General features: G+C 40.8%; 1 protein-coding gene across 1 annotated transcript in view; it reads right to left on the bottom strand.

Annotated features, from left to right (window-relative positions):
- The window catches only part of ipmkb (inositol polyphosphate multikinase b), a 125,588-nt gene that overhangs the window by 73,480 nt on the left and 34,107 nt on the right, over positions 1-18,001 (bottom strand). The window contains exon 3 of the mRNA XM_073027314.1: positions 1,158-1,254. Coding sequence (XP_072883415.1) covers positions 1,158-1,254 — 97 coding nt within the window. The remainder of the gene's footprint in view (positions 1-1,157; positions 1,255-18,001) is intronic.

Here is an 18,001-nt window from a genome sequence, read left to right as displayed (position 1 = left end):
GAATCTTAGTTTTGTTTACTTTCTAGGTAAAAGCATTACACTGTACTTCTTTTACAGGCCATATCACATTATTTACCTATTTATAATTTAACACTGGGAATGCACAAATCAATTAATCATAATGAAAAATTAAAGAGCAGATTTTAAATGGTGCTTTCTTTAATATAAGATCTAGTTCATCAGCCAGGAAAAGGTGCATTAAGGTGAGAGGGCATAATTTCAAAGGACATGTGAGGCACAGGTTTTTTTTAATATACATATAGAGAAGCAGGTGTCTGGAATGCACTGCTTGGGGTGGTGATAGAGGCAGAAACATCAGAGACTCTTAAGTGTCATTTAGACAGGTACATGACTGTGGAAAATGGAAGGATATGACACTGTGTAGGGGAAAAAAAAGACTAGTTAGCCATTTGATTACTAATTTAATTGGTTCGGTACCACATTGTGGGCCAAAGGTCCTGTTCTTATGTTGTACTGTTCTACGCTCGATCTTCTATATAAAAGTACAAAAAGCAGCAATGTGATTTCTCTGCATTTTTTAAACTTGTGACACATCATCCATTCAGATGTAATCAATTCTATTGATTATTTTCAGCTCAGAGGCACACAAGCATTCTCAATGCAAATCAAGGACCTTCTGTGGCGACCCACTTCCCAGCGCACTCGAACCGGCTCACAAAGCGGCGCGCGCCGGCATTGAGGCAGGTCCCAAAGAGGGCGCCAAGCCTGCTTCACCAGCAAGGGGAAAAGCCCATGCGCGAGACGGGACTGTGAATACACGCCCCCTATAGCATTCCTGCCCGGGGAGGGCGGGATCAGGAAGGCTTTAAACGTGGCCACGAAGTTTGAATAAACCTCTTTTGCAACTGCAGCTCACCGACTCAGTGTCGTTATTGCAGCGCTGCGTGTAGCACACCGCTACACTTCCTTTAAAAGTAATCACTTGATCATACATAAATGGATTTCAAAGCCATGCTGAGGAAGGGAGGGAATGACACAAGTTTACTACACTGAAACAAAAAGAAATTCAATGTAAAATAAATGTGAAGACTAAATACATAGAGAACATGTTTATTATATTCAGGCATAAAGTTGGCAAAATATAGAAAAATAGGAGCACAGTCACACTCAATACCACAGCTCTGTGCAAAGGATACCATTAGGTGCAGTTGATGGTGCCCAGGTACCAAGGAACTGTGGCAGGAATTTACGAAGTTCCAAGAATACCTGATCATGACACGAAGAACCAAATACCTGGAAACAAAAAGAAAAGAATGTTGGAAATTAAAATATTTAAGAATTAAAACTACAAAGCAATTTATTTTGTGTCATGGGATCATTTATCAAATGATCTCCAAAAAATCTTGTTATAAAAATTAGATCATTTGAAAAAATTAATGCCATTCATAATCAAGAGATGCACATAGATTTTCAAATTATAAAACTTTTTGTACATCAATTGCTAAACCAATAAACATTCAGAACTGGTCTGAATATTAATAGAGTCCATTTATTCCTATACAAATCTTCAACATACAGCAGCAATACAGATTCTAAAAATTAAACAAATGCAACTTCAGAAAGATGAATTAAAATGAACAAGTTTAACTCTTGACTGTAAAATATTAAATTAAACCACATGGCAAAATCGAAAACTTTTACATAAAAGCAATCTATGGAAGAAAGAGCCTACACCAAATATAAATATGCTCTAATTGATGTAATGTGGTAGCACAATGAAATCAGCAGTAAATTCGCCATCTGTGCATCATTGCATTTAATTGCAAAGTCACATTCTAAAAATGAAACAAAAGATGCTGGAAAAATTCAGCAGGTCAGCAGTATTCATGGAAAATGAAAAGCACAATTACAGTTTCAGGTACACAGACTGCCTTTACTTGATAGAATATTTCTCAAGCATCTTGATTTAATTTCAGATTTCCACCGTCTTTAATGTTTTGTTAAAATGATTCTACATTCATTTTCTGTTCCTATGGAACCCTTTTGCTCATTGTACAGCTGCTTCTATAGCAACTGACCAATATTAATATTTCAAGATGGGTAAGAATCCTCGTCATTAAGGAATATGCTCCCCATGAAGAAAGGCAATGTCACTTTCAAACACAAAAGTGCTGGAGGAACTCAGCAAGTCAGGCAGCATCGTGGAGGAGAATAAAGAGTCAACACTTTGGGCCGAGACTCTCCATCAGGACTGAAAACGAAAGGGAAAGAAGGCAGAAGGAGTTTGGGGGGGGGGGGGGGGGGGAAGAGAAGCAGTACTATCTGGCAGGTGATAGGTGAAGGGAAAGCTGGGTGGTGGGGGAGGGGCTGAGATAAGAAGCTAGGAGGCGATGAGTAGAAGCGGTGAAGGGCTGAATGAGAAGGAACGCGAGAGGAGAGTGGATCACGGAAGAAGGGAAGGAGGAGGGGCAGCAGAGGAAGGTGATGGGCAGGCGAGGAGGAGAAGAGGTTCTGTTGTTCCGTTCTTCTGCTGAACATTGTGGCAGTGGTATATGTGGCACTTGCAGGCTGCCCCCAGCACATCCTTAGGTTGTGTTGGTTATTAACAGTACATTTCACTGTATGTTTCTATTTACTGTACATGTGATAAATGAATGAATCTGAATTTGAAAGGGGTGATATAGAACCAGAACTGGGAATGGGATGGGGGGTGGGTAGGAGAGAAATTACTGTAAGTTAGAGAAATCAATGCCCATGCCATCAGGTTGGAGGCTTCCAGACATGATGAGCAGTTGCTCCTCCATCCTGAGTGTGGCCACATCATACAGTACAGGTGACCATGAATCAATATGTCAGAATAAGTATAGTTAGTTGAACTGAAATTAATGGCCACCAGCAAGCCCCACCTTTTGTGGCAGACTGAGCGAAGGTGCCTGGTGAAGTGCTCTCCTAATCTACATTAGTTCTCACCGATGTAGAGGAGGCCACACTGAGAGTGCAGGATACCATGTTTTCAAGTCTCATTTGATGACCAAGGTAAGAGATGAAATGTGGGAACTAAGCTACAAAGTGCTCCCGTTGATAATCAATACATCTATCTCAAAGAAGGCCACTCACAGACATAAACTATCTGTTGCATGGTGGTACAAACTGCCTCTTGTAGACTTAATTACTTGCCGGGTTATGCTCCTCTCCTTTCCCCCTTTTAATTCTGGTTTCTGGCTTCTACCCTCCTTCTTTCCAGTCCTGATGAAGGGTCGTGGCTCAAAACATCTGTTCATTTCCCTCCACAGATGCTACATGACCCAAGGAGTTCATGCAGCATTTTGTGTGTGTTGTTTTTGAATGATTTCTTGCTTATTTTATTACCATATCTACAGCAACCAACATTGTGAAACAGAATAACAGAATATGTTTGATTTCTAATCTCTTTTCATTGAATGTTTTCAGTTTAATTTTAACAAAAAAAACAAGTGCCAATTACATTCAATATCCAGTAAATCTAATTTTTTAAATCACTTATTACACCAAAACTGCCAGAAAATAAAACCGAGGTCATTGAAAAAAACCTGTAGAGTTTGAGAATACTAACTCTTACAAATTACAAACACAGTCAAACTGCTTTCTTCTGCATTGCAATGATTAAGAGATTGCAGGAAGACCTATGAAGATCAGTATACATGTGTTAAGAGGTCAGCCCTTTCTAAACCAAGCCACAATGAAGAACACACTTCAGAGCAAATCAAAAAATGATTTTGATAGTTTTCATACGAATTTCAGGTCAATTGCTTTCAAGGATATACTTCAAGCAAATCTATTATCATCTGGCAAAACTGTTAAATAATCAGATTATCCATGCAGGCTCAGCATATCTAATCCTCTCTTTCGCTTTTCTACAATTTACAGTCCATAGAAATTAAACTGCTTCCAATTCTGCAAAGCTGTACAAATCCCATCCAATCAGCTATATTTACTTCTTTTGGATCTAATCCTGTTCAGCCCTCAACTCATATGTGACTCAACTGCAGTATTTCTTTTGGGTAATACAAATATTTAAAATACAAATCAAGTATTTCAGCTAAACTTAATGAAATATGGTTGAGAAAGGCCTAACTGTAATTTACAGAAACAAATAATGACAGGTTCAGTTGATCCTCATTGGTGGGGGAGGGGGGGGGCAGTTATGGAAAGGATGAGCATCTTTAAGCTCCTGATCATCAACATTTCAGAGGATCTACCCTAAGCCCAACATAGCATGGCAATCATAAAGACACACCAGCAGCTCTACTTTGTTAGGAGTTTGTGGAGATTTGGTACAGAAATTCCTTACAAATTTGTAGATGCACTCCAGGAATTCCATGTGGGCAGGAGGCACAAGCCGGTGAGAGTGGAGCTTAAGACCTAGTGCCCCAGTCATTGGAGTGTCTGGAGTTCAGGTCTTCAACCAACATCATTGATACTGAAGATCGAAGCCCGCAGGTCAATGGGAAGTAAGGAAGTCAAGGGCTGATGGACGAAGCCCTGTGTCTGCAAGTCTGTGAATCAACTGCGGAAGTTGATGCCCAATGTCTGCGAGTCTGCTGGGGCTCAGAGATGGCCTGTCCTGGGAGTTGAGGCCTGTGGGTGGGTAGGTGAAAAGGATGAATGGGGTTCACTTTGCCAGTGTTGTCTTGTTGCTGTTCTGTTGTCATTGTTGCTTGTGCTGTTCTGCTGAACCTTGTGGACATGTTATGTTGGCACTGGAGTGTGTGGTGACATTTGCAGGCTAGTACATCCTGAGGTTGTGTTGGGTATTAACACAAACAATACATTTCACTGTATGTTTCAAAGTACATGTAAGTAAATCTGAATCTGCACAGGACTGCAAGAAGCTGCAGAAGGTTATTAACTCAGCCAACTCGAACATGGGCACAACCCTCGCCACCACTGAAGACGTCGAGAGGCTGTACCTCAAGAAAGCAGCATCCATCATTATTAATTTGTTTGTTTAGAAATGCAGCAGGGAAACTGGTCCTTCAGGCCCAATGAACCCCACTACCATATCCTATCCATGCAACCAATTCACCTACTAACCCACAGGTTTCTGGAAAGGAAGGGGAAACCCACGCAGTCACAAGGTGAACGTACATATAGACAGCGGCAGGAACTGAACCTGGGTCACTGGTGCTGTAACAACATTACACTAACCACTACACTGCAGTGCTGCCCCATTAAGGACCCTCACCATCTAGGACATGCCCTCTTCTCTTTACTGTCATCAGGGAGGTAATGCAGCATGAAGATCCATATTCACCAATTTAGAAACAGCTTCTTCCCCTTTGCCATCAGATTTCCAAGTTGTCCAGGAACACAAATTTGTTATTCCTTTTTTGTGCTATTTGTTAATAGTAATTTATAGATTTTTATGCCTTTGCACTGGACTGCGTCCACAAAATAACAAATTTCAGGTCATACGCCAGTGCTAATAAATTTGATTCTAATTCTGAATCTTTTTCAGGCCTCTGCATTTTCATTCGGAGTTTAATTTGAAGCTATAGCCCTTGAGGTTATCTGAAATTGAATCCCATCTCATTTACTACTTGAAAAGTGCCAGGATTGAACCTTTATACAAAAGTGATTTAGATATACCTTTTTTTTTAAAGCTCTGAATTATGCATTTCAAACTTGCCTTCCAGTATGAAGCAAAACAAAGACTGTTTGTTTTATTCCCTCACACAAATTAAATAACAATTTTCAGCAATTTGAATGGGATCTGGGTTTTCTGAATAATCCAGCGAATTAAACTGAATCACGAGAGGAATCCATTTAATTTATATTACTATGCTAATTAAAGCGAAGTCTCCAGTGTCTCTCTAACCTCCTGTGGAGATGATTGATCTTTGCTGAGAATACAATGGAAATACTAAAATTTGACCTAAATATCATTAAAAAGAGAATATCGTTAAAAAGAGGTCCACAATCACCATCACCACAAGTGCACCACAAGCTGTGTGCTTAGCCCGCAGCCCTACTCGAATTTGACTTATGACTGTGAAACTAAGTACAGCTCCAATGCCATACTTAAGTTTGCTGACAACACTACTGTTATTGGCCCAATCAAAGGTGGTGCCAAATCAGCATACAGGAGGGAGACTGAAAATCTGGCTGAAAGGTGCCACATCAACAACCTCTTACTCAGTGTCAGCAAAACCAAAGAGCTGATTGTTGACTTCAGCAGGAGGAAACCAGAGGTCCACGGAACAGTCCTCATTAGGAGATCAAAGGTGGAGAGGGTTAGTAAATTTTTCCCCCCTCAATGTTATAATCTCAGAAAATCTGCCCAGTTCAGCACCCAAGTGCCATTACAAAGAAAGAGTGGCAGTCCTTCCACATTCTTAAAAGTTTGTGAAGATTCAGCACATTATCTAATATTCTGGCAAACTTTTACACACACATGGTAGAGAATATACTGACTGATTGCATCATGGTCTGGTATGGAAACACCAATGCCTCTGAATGGAAAAGCTTACTAAAAGTAGAGGATTAAGTCCATGACAGATGCAGCCCTCTCCATCACTGAGAACATCTACAAAGAGCGCTGTGGCAAGAAAGCAGCATCCATCATCAAAGACCTCCACTATCCAAATCATGCCCTCTTCTCACTGCTGCCATCAGAAAGGAGGTACAGGAGCCGAGGGTCCAACACTACCATATAACCATATAACCATATAACAATCACAGCACAGAAACAGGCCATTCCGGCCCTCCTAGTCCGTGCCGAACTCTTAATCTCACCTAGTCCCACCTACCCGCACTCAGCCCATAACCCTCCACTCCTTTCCTGTCCATATACCTATCCAATTTTACCTTAAATGACACAACTGAACTGACCTCTACTACTTCTACAGGAAGCTCATTCCACACAGCTATCATTCTCTGAGTAAAGAAATACCCCCTCGTGTTTCCCTTAAACTTTTGCCCCCTAACTCTCAAATCATGTCCTCTCGTTTGAATCTCCCCTACTCTCAATGGAAACAGCCTATTCACGTCAACTCTATCTATCCCTCTCAACATTTTAAATACCTCGATCAAATCCCCCCTCAACCTTCTACGCTCCAATGAATAGAGACCTAACTTGTTCAACCTTTCTCTGTAACTTAAGTGCTGAAACCCAGGTAACATCCTAGTAAATCGTCTCTGCACTCTCTCTAATTTATTGATATCTTTCCTATAATTCGGTGACCAGAACTGTACACAATATTCCAAATTTGGCCTTACCAATGCCTTGTACAATTTTAACATTACATCCCAACTTCTGTACTCAATGCTCTGATTTATAAAGGCCAGCATTCCAAAAGCCTTCTTCACCACCCTATCTACATGAGACTCCACCTTCAGGGAACTATGCACTGTTATTCCTAGATCTCCCTGTTCCACTGCATTCCTCAATGCCCTACCATTTACCCTGTATGTTCTATTTGGATTATTCCTGCCAAAATGTAGAACCTCACACTTCTCAGCATTAAACTCCATCTGCCAACGTTCAGCCCATTCTTCTAACCGGCATAAATCTCCCTGCAAGCTTTGAAAACCCACCTCATTATCCACAACACCTCCTACCCTAGTATCATCAGCATACTTACTAATCCAATTTACCACCCCATCATCCAGATCATTTATGTATATTACAAACAACATTGGGCCCAAAACAGATCCCTGAGGCACCCCGCTAGTCACCGGCCTCCATCCCGATAAACAATTATCCACCACTACTCTCTGGCATCTCCCATCTAGCCACTGTTGAATCCATTTTATTACTCCAGCATTAATACCTAACGACTGAACCTTCTTAACTAACCTTCCATGTGGAACTTTGTCAAAGGCCTTGCTGAAGTCCATATAGACTACATCCACTGCCTTACCCTCGTCAACATTCCTCGTAACTACTTCAAAAAATTCAATAAGGTTTGTCAAACATGACCTTCCACGCACAAATCCATGCTGGCTACTCCTAATCAGATCCTGTCTATCCAGATAATTATAAATACTATCTCTAAGAATACTTTCCATTAATTTACCCACCACTGATGTCAAACTGACAGGTCTATAATTGCCAGGCTTACTTCTAGAACCCTTTTTAAACAATGGAACCACATGAGCAATACGCCAATCCTCCGGCACAATCCCCGTTTCTAATGTCATCTGAAAGATCTCCGTCAGAGCTCCTGCTATCTCTACACAAACTTCCCTCAAGGTCCTGGGGAATATCCGGTCAGGACCCGGAGATTTATCCACTTTTAAATTTCTTAAAAGCGCCAGTACTTCCACCTCTTTAATTGTCATAGGTTCCATAACTACCAGATTCAGTTATTACCTTTCAACCATCAGGCTCCTGAATCAGAGTGGGTAACTTCACTCACCTCAACATTGAACTGATTCCACAACCAATGAACTCACTTTCAAGGCCTCTTCATCTCATGTTCTCAATATTCATTACTTATTCATTAATATTTTGCCTTTTTTCTGCTTATACAATTTGTTGACTTTTGCACATTGGTTGCTTGTCTGTCTTTATGTGCTGTTTTTCATTGATTCTATTGTGTTTCTTTGTATTTACTGTGAATGCCCGCAGGAAAATGAATCTCAGGGTAGTAACTGGTGATATACATGTACTTTGATAATAAATTTACTTTGAACTTTGGGTATATAATTAAAACATTAACTGAACCATGCTCAAAAATAACACCCAATTCATTATAACACACACAAACTACTAGAAAAACTCAGATCAGGCAGCATCTGCAGAGAATAATAAACAGTTGACGATTTGGCCCAAGACCCTTCATCAGGACTGGAAAGGAAGGAGGAAGAAACCAGAATGTCTTCATTTACTGTTTGGTACCTAATTTGATACAGACATCAACACATGTAATTGAGTCCCATTGGAGAAGGGTCAGGTTAGTGATACTCGGTATTGAGCTTCAGATGATTTATTATGAAGAAATGACCCAACTCAATCCAAACTGAGCCAAATCCAGCAACTTCATTTTTTCCCCCGGCACCAGAATTGACGTATTGAATTCAAGTTAGTTAGCCAGCCCATAATGTAATCACTTATGAAAACTGACAAGGTGGCCATAATTATGTCTAATTCGCAGAAATTCAACGTAGGTGTTGTAAAATCAAAAGTACTACATAAATATTTGCAGTTGTTTCCCAACTCTTTTCTATTCGCAAGCTTACTCATTATCTAAATCATCTTTGCTGAATCAAGGTTAGTCTTTTAGTTAGCCACCAAGGGACTAAGTTTCGCTGAGAGTTCATATTTCTCAATGAAATGTACATTAAAAGCTATTCATAATTCCAGAAGGTTGGTAATTGCCTATTTCTTGGAACACCTTTGTACCTAGTTTCCCTAACTTAGCAAATCCACTCCTTGCAATTTTTAAAATTGATATTAAATTCAAAACTCTAATTTCTATTGAACTGCATACATCTCAAATCTCTTATTCTCCCAGACTGCTCCTATTTCCTGCTTTGCAGTACCGGTCTTACCTCACTGTCCATCATCAAGGATATCCCACCACAATCCCCTATCATCTGGTTTGTCTGTTGGAAATACTTCCTAACAGTTTTAATTACCCTATTAAATAATCATAGTTCATTTTTGGATTGTCCAATGTAATGCGCACTATTGAAATAATCAGTAACAACATTTTGTGTATGTGCAAATCCCTCTCCAATTTTGCTCTCTTCTATATCCCTTAATACCTTTGTCCAATCATATGCAAGTGATTAAATTTCAATAACAAATAGCTTAAGTGAATGAATGTTAAACTCTCAGACTATGAATACAGATTTCTGAATCAAATTATCAAGTTAAACAAATAAGGTTAGGGCTAAATAGGTCTTTGAGGCTTCTCTGAATCACTATTAACTCAATATTAATGTGTTTAACATTTTAAAAAGTGACTTTGTTTGTTGCTGCATGGGTGAAGGTATTTTCTATTGAGCTTGTAACCTTCCCTTAGCCCAAGATTAATGTGTATTATTGAAAATCAGTTTCCAAAATTACAGCAGCCAAATTACAAAAAAAAATTACAAAAGAAGTAGAATTTATAAACTCAGTGGCCCCTTTTTTAGGCATCTCCTGTACTGAGTAAAATGGCCACTGAGTGGATGTTCATGGTCTTCTGTTGCTGTAGCCCATCCACTTCAAGATTCAATGCGTTGTGTGTTTAGAGATGCTCTTCTGTACACCACGTTGCAACACGACATTATTTGAGTTACTATCACCTTCCTGTCAGCTTGAACCAATCTGGCCATTCTCTTCTGACCCCTCTCATTAACAAGGCATTTTAACCCACAAACTGCCGCACTCTGGATGTTTTTTGCTTTTCACACCATTCTTTCAAAACTCTAAAGACTGCTGTTTGTGAAATTCCCAGATTAGCAGTTTCTAAGATATTCAAACCACCCCATCTGGCACCAACAATCATTCCACAGTCAAAGTCACTTAGATCACATTTCTTCCCCATTCTGACATTTGGTTTGAACAACTGAACTTCTAAACCATGTCTGCATGTTTTTATGCAGTTAGTTGCTGCCAAATGATTGGCTAATTAGATATTTGTATTAACAAGCTAGTCTACAAATGTACCTAATAAAATGGCCACTAAGTGTAAGTTAACAGTATGTCCTTTGAAGTTAGTTTCTGTAATCTAAAGATTAAGGTCAACCATCACACAATTCCAGCACCTTTATGTGACAATATAACATGTGGGGACCATACTTCTGATTGTAATTTACAGTATGTTTTCTTTATTGCACTGGATTGCTGACGCAAAACAACTAATTTCAAACACATCAGTGATAATAAACCTGATTCTGATTTAGCAGGGACAGAAGGGAGCATAGTGAATCAACAGTTTTACAGAGAATGTAAATCAAATTGCCAAATTCATAACTATTCCCTACCCTATAATTTCCCCCAAAATATCTTTAACTGTAGACAGTGTACTTGCTGTGAACTAAAATTTCTTGTCTATGATTTTTCTCTGGTTCATTGCTCTTCTCCTTGTCAAAGGTTTCATTACATTGCTTTTGCTTTAATAACAATTGCACAGTTCTTTAGTATATTAAGGTTGATTATTATTCTTCTACATTCAGCGTTTTCTTCTTTTTCCCCAGCAAGTATACTTGCTTTTCTGCAGAGGAATTACTTTAGTCAGAGAGTGGTAAATCTGTGGAATTTGTTGCCACAAGCGGCTGTAGAGGCCAAGTCATTGGGTGCATTTAAGGCAGAGATAGATAGGTTCTTGATTAGCCATGGCATCAAAGGGTATGGGGAGAAGGCAGGGGAGTGGGGATGACTGGAAGAATTGGATCGGCTATGACTGAATGGTGGAGCAGACTCGATGAGCCGAATGGCGTACTTCTGCTCCTATATCTTATGGTCTTATCCTTTCCTGCACAAACTCAAACCATAACAAAAAGAAGTGTCTTATTACAGGAAAAAAACCATAATTATTCTTTCTTCACCAAGAATGAAATACAAAATTTCTGTAATACTTTATAGTAAGCACAAAAACTATCCTTGAGACTGGTCATACCATCACAATCAGGTTTATTATCACTGGCATGTGACGTGATATTTGTTAACTTAGCAGCAGCAATTCAATGCAATACATAATCTAGCAGAGAAAACTAATAATGATAAATAAACAAGTAAATCACTTATGTATATTAACTAGATTTTAAAAATGTGCAGAAACAGAAATACTGTATTAAAAAAAAGTGAGATGGTGTCCAAACATTCAATGTCCATTTAGGAATCCGATGGCAGAGGGAAAGAAGCTGTTCCTGAATCGCTGAGTGTGTGCCTTCAGGCTTCTGTACCTCCTACCTGATGGTAACAGTCAGAAAAGGGCATGCCCTGGGTGCTGGAGATCCTTAATAATGGAGGCTGCCTTTCTGAGACACCGCTCCCTAAAGATGTCCTGGGTACTTTGTAGGCTGGTACCCAAGACGGAGCCGACTAAATTTACAACCCTCTGCAGCTTCTTTAGGTCCTGTGCAGTAGCCCCTCCATACCAGACAGTGATGCAGCCTGTCAGAATGCTCTCCATGGTACAACTATAGAAGTTTTTGAGTGCATTTGTTGACATGCCAAATTTCTTCAAGCTTCTAATAAAATATAGCCGCTGTCTTGCCTTCTTTATAACTACATTGATATGCTGGGACCAGGTTAGATCCTCAGAGATCTTGACACCCAGGAACTTGAAGCTGCTCACTCCCTCCACTTCTGATCCCTCTATGAGGACTTGCATGTGTTCCTTCGTCTTACCCTTTCTGAAGCCCACAATCAGCTCTTTCGTCTTACTGACGTTGAGTGCTAGTTTGTTGCTGCAGCACCATTCCACTAGTTGGCATATCTCACATCTGTACGCCCTCTCATCACCACTTGAGATTCTACCAACAATGGCTGCATCATCAGCAAATTTATAGATGGTATTTGAGCTATTCCTAGCCACACAATCATGTGTATATGAAGAGTAGAGCAGTGGGCTAAGCACACACCCCTGAGGTGCGCCAGTGTTGATCATCAGCGAGGAAGATATGTTATCACCAATCCACACAGGTTGTGGACTGAGGGAGGTACAGAGGCCAGGCTCTGCAACCTCTCAATCAGAATTGTGGGAATGATGGTATTAAATGCTGAGCTATAGTCACTGAACAGCATCCTGACATAGATGTTTGTGGTGGTCTAAAGCCATGTGAAGAGCCATTGACATTGCGTCTGCCATTGACCTATTGTGGCAATAGGCAAACTGCAATGGGTCCAGGTCCTTGCTGAGGCAGGAGTGCAGTCTAGTCATGACCAACTTCTCAAAGCATTTCGTCACTGTTGATGTGAGTGCTACCAGATGATAGTCATTAAGGCAGCCCACATTATTCTTCTTAGGCACTGGTATAATTGTTGCCTTTTTGAAGCAAATGGGAACTTCCACCCATAGCAGTGAGAGGTCGAAAATGTCCTTGAATACTCCCGCTGGCTGGTTGGCACAGGTTTTCAGAGCCTTACCAGGTACTCCATTTGGACCTTCCACCTTTTGAGGGTTCACTCTCTTTAAAGGGAGCCTAACGTCGGCCTCTGAGACGGAGATTACAGGGTCATCAGGTGCAGCAGGGATCTTCACAGCTGTAGTTGTGTTCTCCCTTTCAAAGCGGGCATAGAAGGCGTTGAGTTCATCTGATAGTGAAGCATTGCCGCCATTCATGCTATTGTGTTTCGCTTTGTAGGAGGTAATGTCTTGCAGACCCTGCCAGAGTTGCCGTGCATCTAATGTTGCCTCCAACCTCATACAGAATTATCTCTTCGCCCTTGAAATAGCCCTCCACAAATCATACCTGGTTTTCTGGTACAGGCCTGGGTTGCCAGACATGAATGTCACAGATCTAGCCTTCAGCAAATGATGTACCTCCTGGTTCATCCACGGCTTTTGGTTTGGGAATGTACAGCAAGTCTTTGTGGGCATACACTAATCCACACAGGTTTTAATGAAGTCGATAACAACTGCAGCATACTCATCCAGGTTCGAAGATGAATTCCTAAATACAGTCCAGTCCACTGATTCAAAACAGTCCTGTAGGTGCTCCTGTGCTTCCGTTGTCCATACCTTCTTGGTCCTCACTCTTGGTGCTGCAGTCTTCAGTCTCTGCCTATACTCAGGGAGTAGAAGTACAGCCAGGTGATCAGACTTCCCGAAGTGAGGGCGTGGAAAAGCACGGCAGGCATTCTTGATGGTGGTGTGTTGTTTCCTCTGGTATTGCAAGTGATCTGTTGATAGTAGTTGCTTAGTGATTTTTTTCAGACTGGTGTGGTTAAAATCTCCCAAAATGATGGTGAAGGCATTAGGGTGTGCTGTTTTGTGCATGTTGATCCCATTACTCAGATCATCTGAGTAATCATCAGGCCTGTTTCACATTGGCCTGAGGTGAAACGTAAACTGCTACCAAAATGACCCCAGAGGACTCCTGTGGTAGGTAAAAAGGACAACACTTTACAGCTGGATATTCCAGGTCTGGTGAGCAGAATTGGACAGCACTGATATATTTGTGCACCAAGAAGAGTTGATCATGAGGCATACTCCGCCACGTCTGCTTTTGAGAGACTCTATAGATCAATCTTGATGGTGTATAGTAAACCCATTGATCTGGATCGCTGCATCCGATATGGAGGGGGTTAACCAGGATTCCGTGAAACAAAGGACACATGCAGACCTAATATACCTCTGATTCTGCACCCTGGCTCTAAGATCACTGATTTTATTCACCAGAGACTGCACATTCACCAGCAAGATAGTCGGAATAGGGAGTTTAAAACCCTTTTCGTTAAACGCACTTGTAATCCTGATCTACACCCACACCTCCTCCGAGGGCACTTCCAACCACAATCGGTGTTGTTTCTGTTGGTTTTGAGCATCAATAGTTCGTTTAATGCATTAAGACATCTTTGTTGACTGTACTGACCTTGGACACAGTTGTGTTTTTCGCTGTATCAAGCTGAAATGGGAATATTTGATCATACCCATTGAGAGTACTGCTGCTACTCGAGTCAGACCTAGGCGCCTCAGACGAGACTATTTGAAAGTTGAAAAGTCTGTGTTCTTGACGAATACACCAAGTCTGTCATATAGAATTAAAATTTCAGAAAAATAAACACCGGTCTGGTACATGCTGTGAATGGCTTGCCAATCATACTCATCACTGAGGTGTTTATTAGCTGGCCACCTGCCAGAAATATATACACTAAACTAAAATGATGAAATCTGGATCCAAAATGGTGGGGCCCTGCCATCAACGCATTTTAGAGCTGTCAGTGGATATTTGAAAACAAGCTTTGCTCAACTAAGGAAAATGTTAACACTTGACAAAGAAACACCAGCAAGCTTTATTGCATTAAGTTATTAATGAGACAGCCGGAAGATGACAAAGATTGGCTCCATTCCCCTCCCCCACCCACACCTATTACCATACCAAGACCTGCTGTTTACAACACGATACTTTTGTCACCCTTTAAACATTTCCTGTTTCAGATTTCAGACATCTTCAGTTTTTTTAAAATTTACAACAATGCACAGTCAAGATTAGACCAAATCAGCTGCTATCAGTCTATCTGCAAGTCTTCAAGAACTTCTGATTGCCCAATTCTTCCAACCAACTCAGCACTGTTCAGAAGAACAACAATGGATGACGTGCTTGCCACTGTCCCCACTCCAATACACTACACATGGAAGGCTCCTTACATAACTTCCACACCAGGAATTTGCCAGCAAGGTGCAGTGAAGCCACAACAGTCACTGGACCCCAGGATACATATTCTTGAGACACTAACCCTAGATTACCATTACAGCTTTTGACTGGAAGCAAGTCTGGAGTGGGGCTTCAAAATTCGCTTCTAAAAAACTACTTACAAACTCCATTTCCAGAAAAGTTGGGATATTTTCCAAAATGCAATAAAAACTAAATTCTGTGATATGTTAATTCACGAGAACCTTTATTTAACTGACAAAAGTACAAAGAAAAGATTTTCAATAGTTTTACTGACCAACTTAATTGTATTTTGTAAATATACACAAATTTAGAATTTGAAGGCTGCAACACACTCAACAAAAGTTGGGACAGAGGCATGTTTACCATTGTGTTACATCACCCTTCCTTTTAATAATACTTTTTAATCCTTTTGGAACTGAGGATATTAATTGTAGTAGATTTGCAATTGGATATTTTGTCCATTCTTGCTTGATATAAGACTTCAGCTGCTCAACAGTCCGTGGTCTCTGTTGTCTGATTCTCCTCTTCATGATGCGCCATACATTTTCAAAAGGAGATAGATCTGGACTGGCAACAGGCCAATCAAGCACACGCACTGTGTGTCTACAAAGCCACACTGTTGTAGCCCGTGCAGAATGTGGTCTGGCATTGTCCTGCTGAAATAAGCATGGATGTCCCGGGAAGAGACGTCGCCTTGATGGCAACATATGTCTCTCTAAAATCCTAATATACGCCTCAGTCAATGGTACCTTCACATACATGCAACTCACCCGTGCTGTGGGCACTGATGCACCCCCATACCATCACAGATGCTGGCTTTTGCACCTTTCGCTGACAGCAATCAGGATGGTCGTTTTCATCTTTGGCACGGAGAACTCAACGCCCGTTTTTTCCAAAAACTAGCTGAAATGTGGACTCATCTGACCACAGCACATGGTTCCACAGTCTTTTGGTCCATCGGAGATGAGCTCGGGCCCAGAGAACTCGCCGGCGTTTCTGCACAGAGTTGATGTACTGTTTCCTCCTTGCGTAATACAGTTTCAAGCTGCATTTTTGGATGCAGCGACGGACTGTGTTAAGTGACAATGGTTTTCCAAAGTACTCCCGAGCCCAGGTGACTATAATTGTCACAGTAGCATGACGGTTTCTTAGGCAGTGCCGCCTGAGGGCTCGAAGATCACGCGCATTTAATACTGGTTTCCAACATTGCCCTTTACGCACTGAGATGTCTCTGAATTCTCTGAATCTTTTCACAATATTATGTACTGTAGATGTTGAAAGACCTAAATTCTCTGCAATCTTGCGTTAGGAAATGTTCCTTTTGAACTGACTAACAATTCTCTCACGAATTTTGGCACAAAGGGGTGAGCCACGACCCATTCTTGCTTGCAAAGACTGAGCCTTTGATGGACGCTACTTTTATACCCAGTCATGATACCTTACCTGCTACCAATTAGCCTGCTTAATGTGGAGTCTTCCAAACCGGTGTTACTTGAATATTCTGTGCACTTTTCATCTTATTTTAACTCTGTCCCAACTTTTGTTGAGTGTGTTGCAGTCATCAAATTCTAAATTTGTGTATATTTACAAAATACAATTAAGTTGGTCAGTAAAACTATTGAAAATCTTTTCTTTGTACTTTTGTCCTGTTCACCCTGTACACATCAGACTTCCAATATAACTCGGAGTCCTGCCATGTGCAGAAGTTTGCTGATGACAGGGCCATAGTGGGGTGTGTCAGGAATGGACAGGAGGAGGAGTATAGGAAACTGATACAGGACTTTGTGATATGGTGCAACTCAAACTACCTGCGTCTCAATATCACCAAGACCAAGGAGATGGTGGTGGACTTTAGGAGATCTAGGCCTCATATGGAGCCAGTGATCATTAATGGAGAATGTGTGGAGCAGGTTAAGACCTACAAGTATCTGGGAGTACAATTAGACGAGAAGCTAGACTGGACTGCCAACACAGATGCCTTGTGCAGGAAGGCACAGAGTCGACTGTACTTCCTTAGAAGGTTGGCGTCATTCAATGTCTGTAGTGAGATGCTGAAGATGTTCTATAGGTCAGTTGTGGAGAGCGCCCTCTTCTTTGTGGTGGCGTGTTGGGGAGGAAGCATTAAGAAGAGGGACGCCTCACGTCTTAATAAGCTGGTAAGGAAGGCGGGCTCTGTCGTGGGCAAAGTACTGGAGAGTTTAACATCGGTAGCTGAGCGAAGGGCGCTGAGTAGGCTACGGTCAATTATGGAAAACTCTGAACATCCTCTACATAGCACCATCCAGAGACAGAGAAGCAGTTTCAGCGACAGGTTACTATCGATGCAATGCTCCTCAGACAGGATGAAGAGGTCAATACTCCCCAATGCCATTAGGCTTTACAATTCAACCGCCAGGACTTAAGAACTTTTTAAAAGCTATTATTAATGCTTTTTGAGATAGTGATTTAGATGCATATCATATTTTTTACTGAGTTAAGAATTGTATGTAATTAGTTTTGATACAACAAGTGTATGGGACATTGGAAAAAAAAGTTGAATTTCCCCATGGGGATGAATAAAGTATCTATCTATCTAAATTTTAACGGTTCACGTGAATTAACATATCACAGACTTTTTTATTGCATTTTGAAAAATATCCCAACTTTTCTGGAAATGGGGTTTGTAGAATAAAGAATAATACCATAACTCAAAGAAATAACTAAAAACATTAGAATAAAATTAAAT

Source organism: Hemitrygon akajei, chromosome 23 (genome assembly GCF_048418815.1).
Source record: "Hemitrygon akajei chromosome 23, sHemAka1.3, whole genome shotgun sequence".
In the NCBI taxonomy this organism is placed as follows: Eukaryota; Metazoa; Chordata; class Chondrichthyes; order Myliobatiformes; family Dasyatidae; genus Hemitrygon; species Hemitrygon akajei.
The sequence above is the reverse complement of the archived record's forward strand: the minus strand, read 5'-3'. Positions and strand labels throughout refer to the sequence as shown.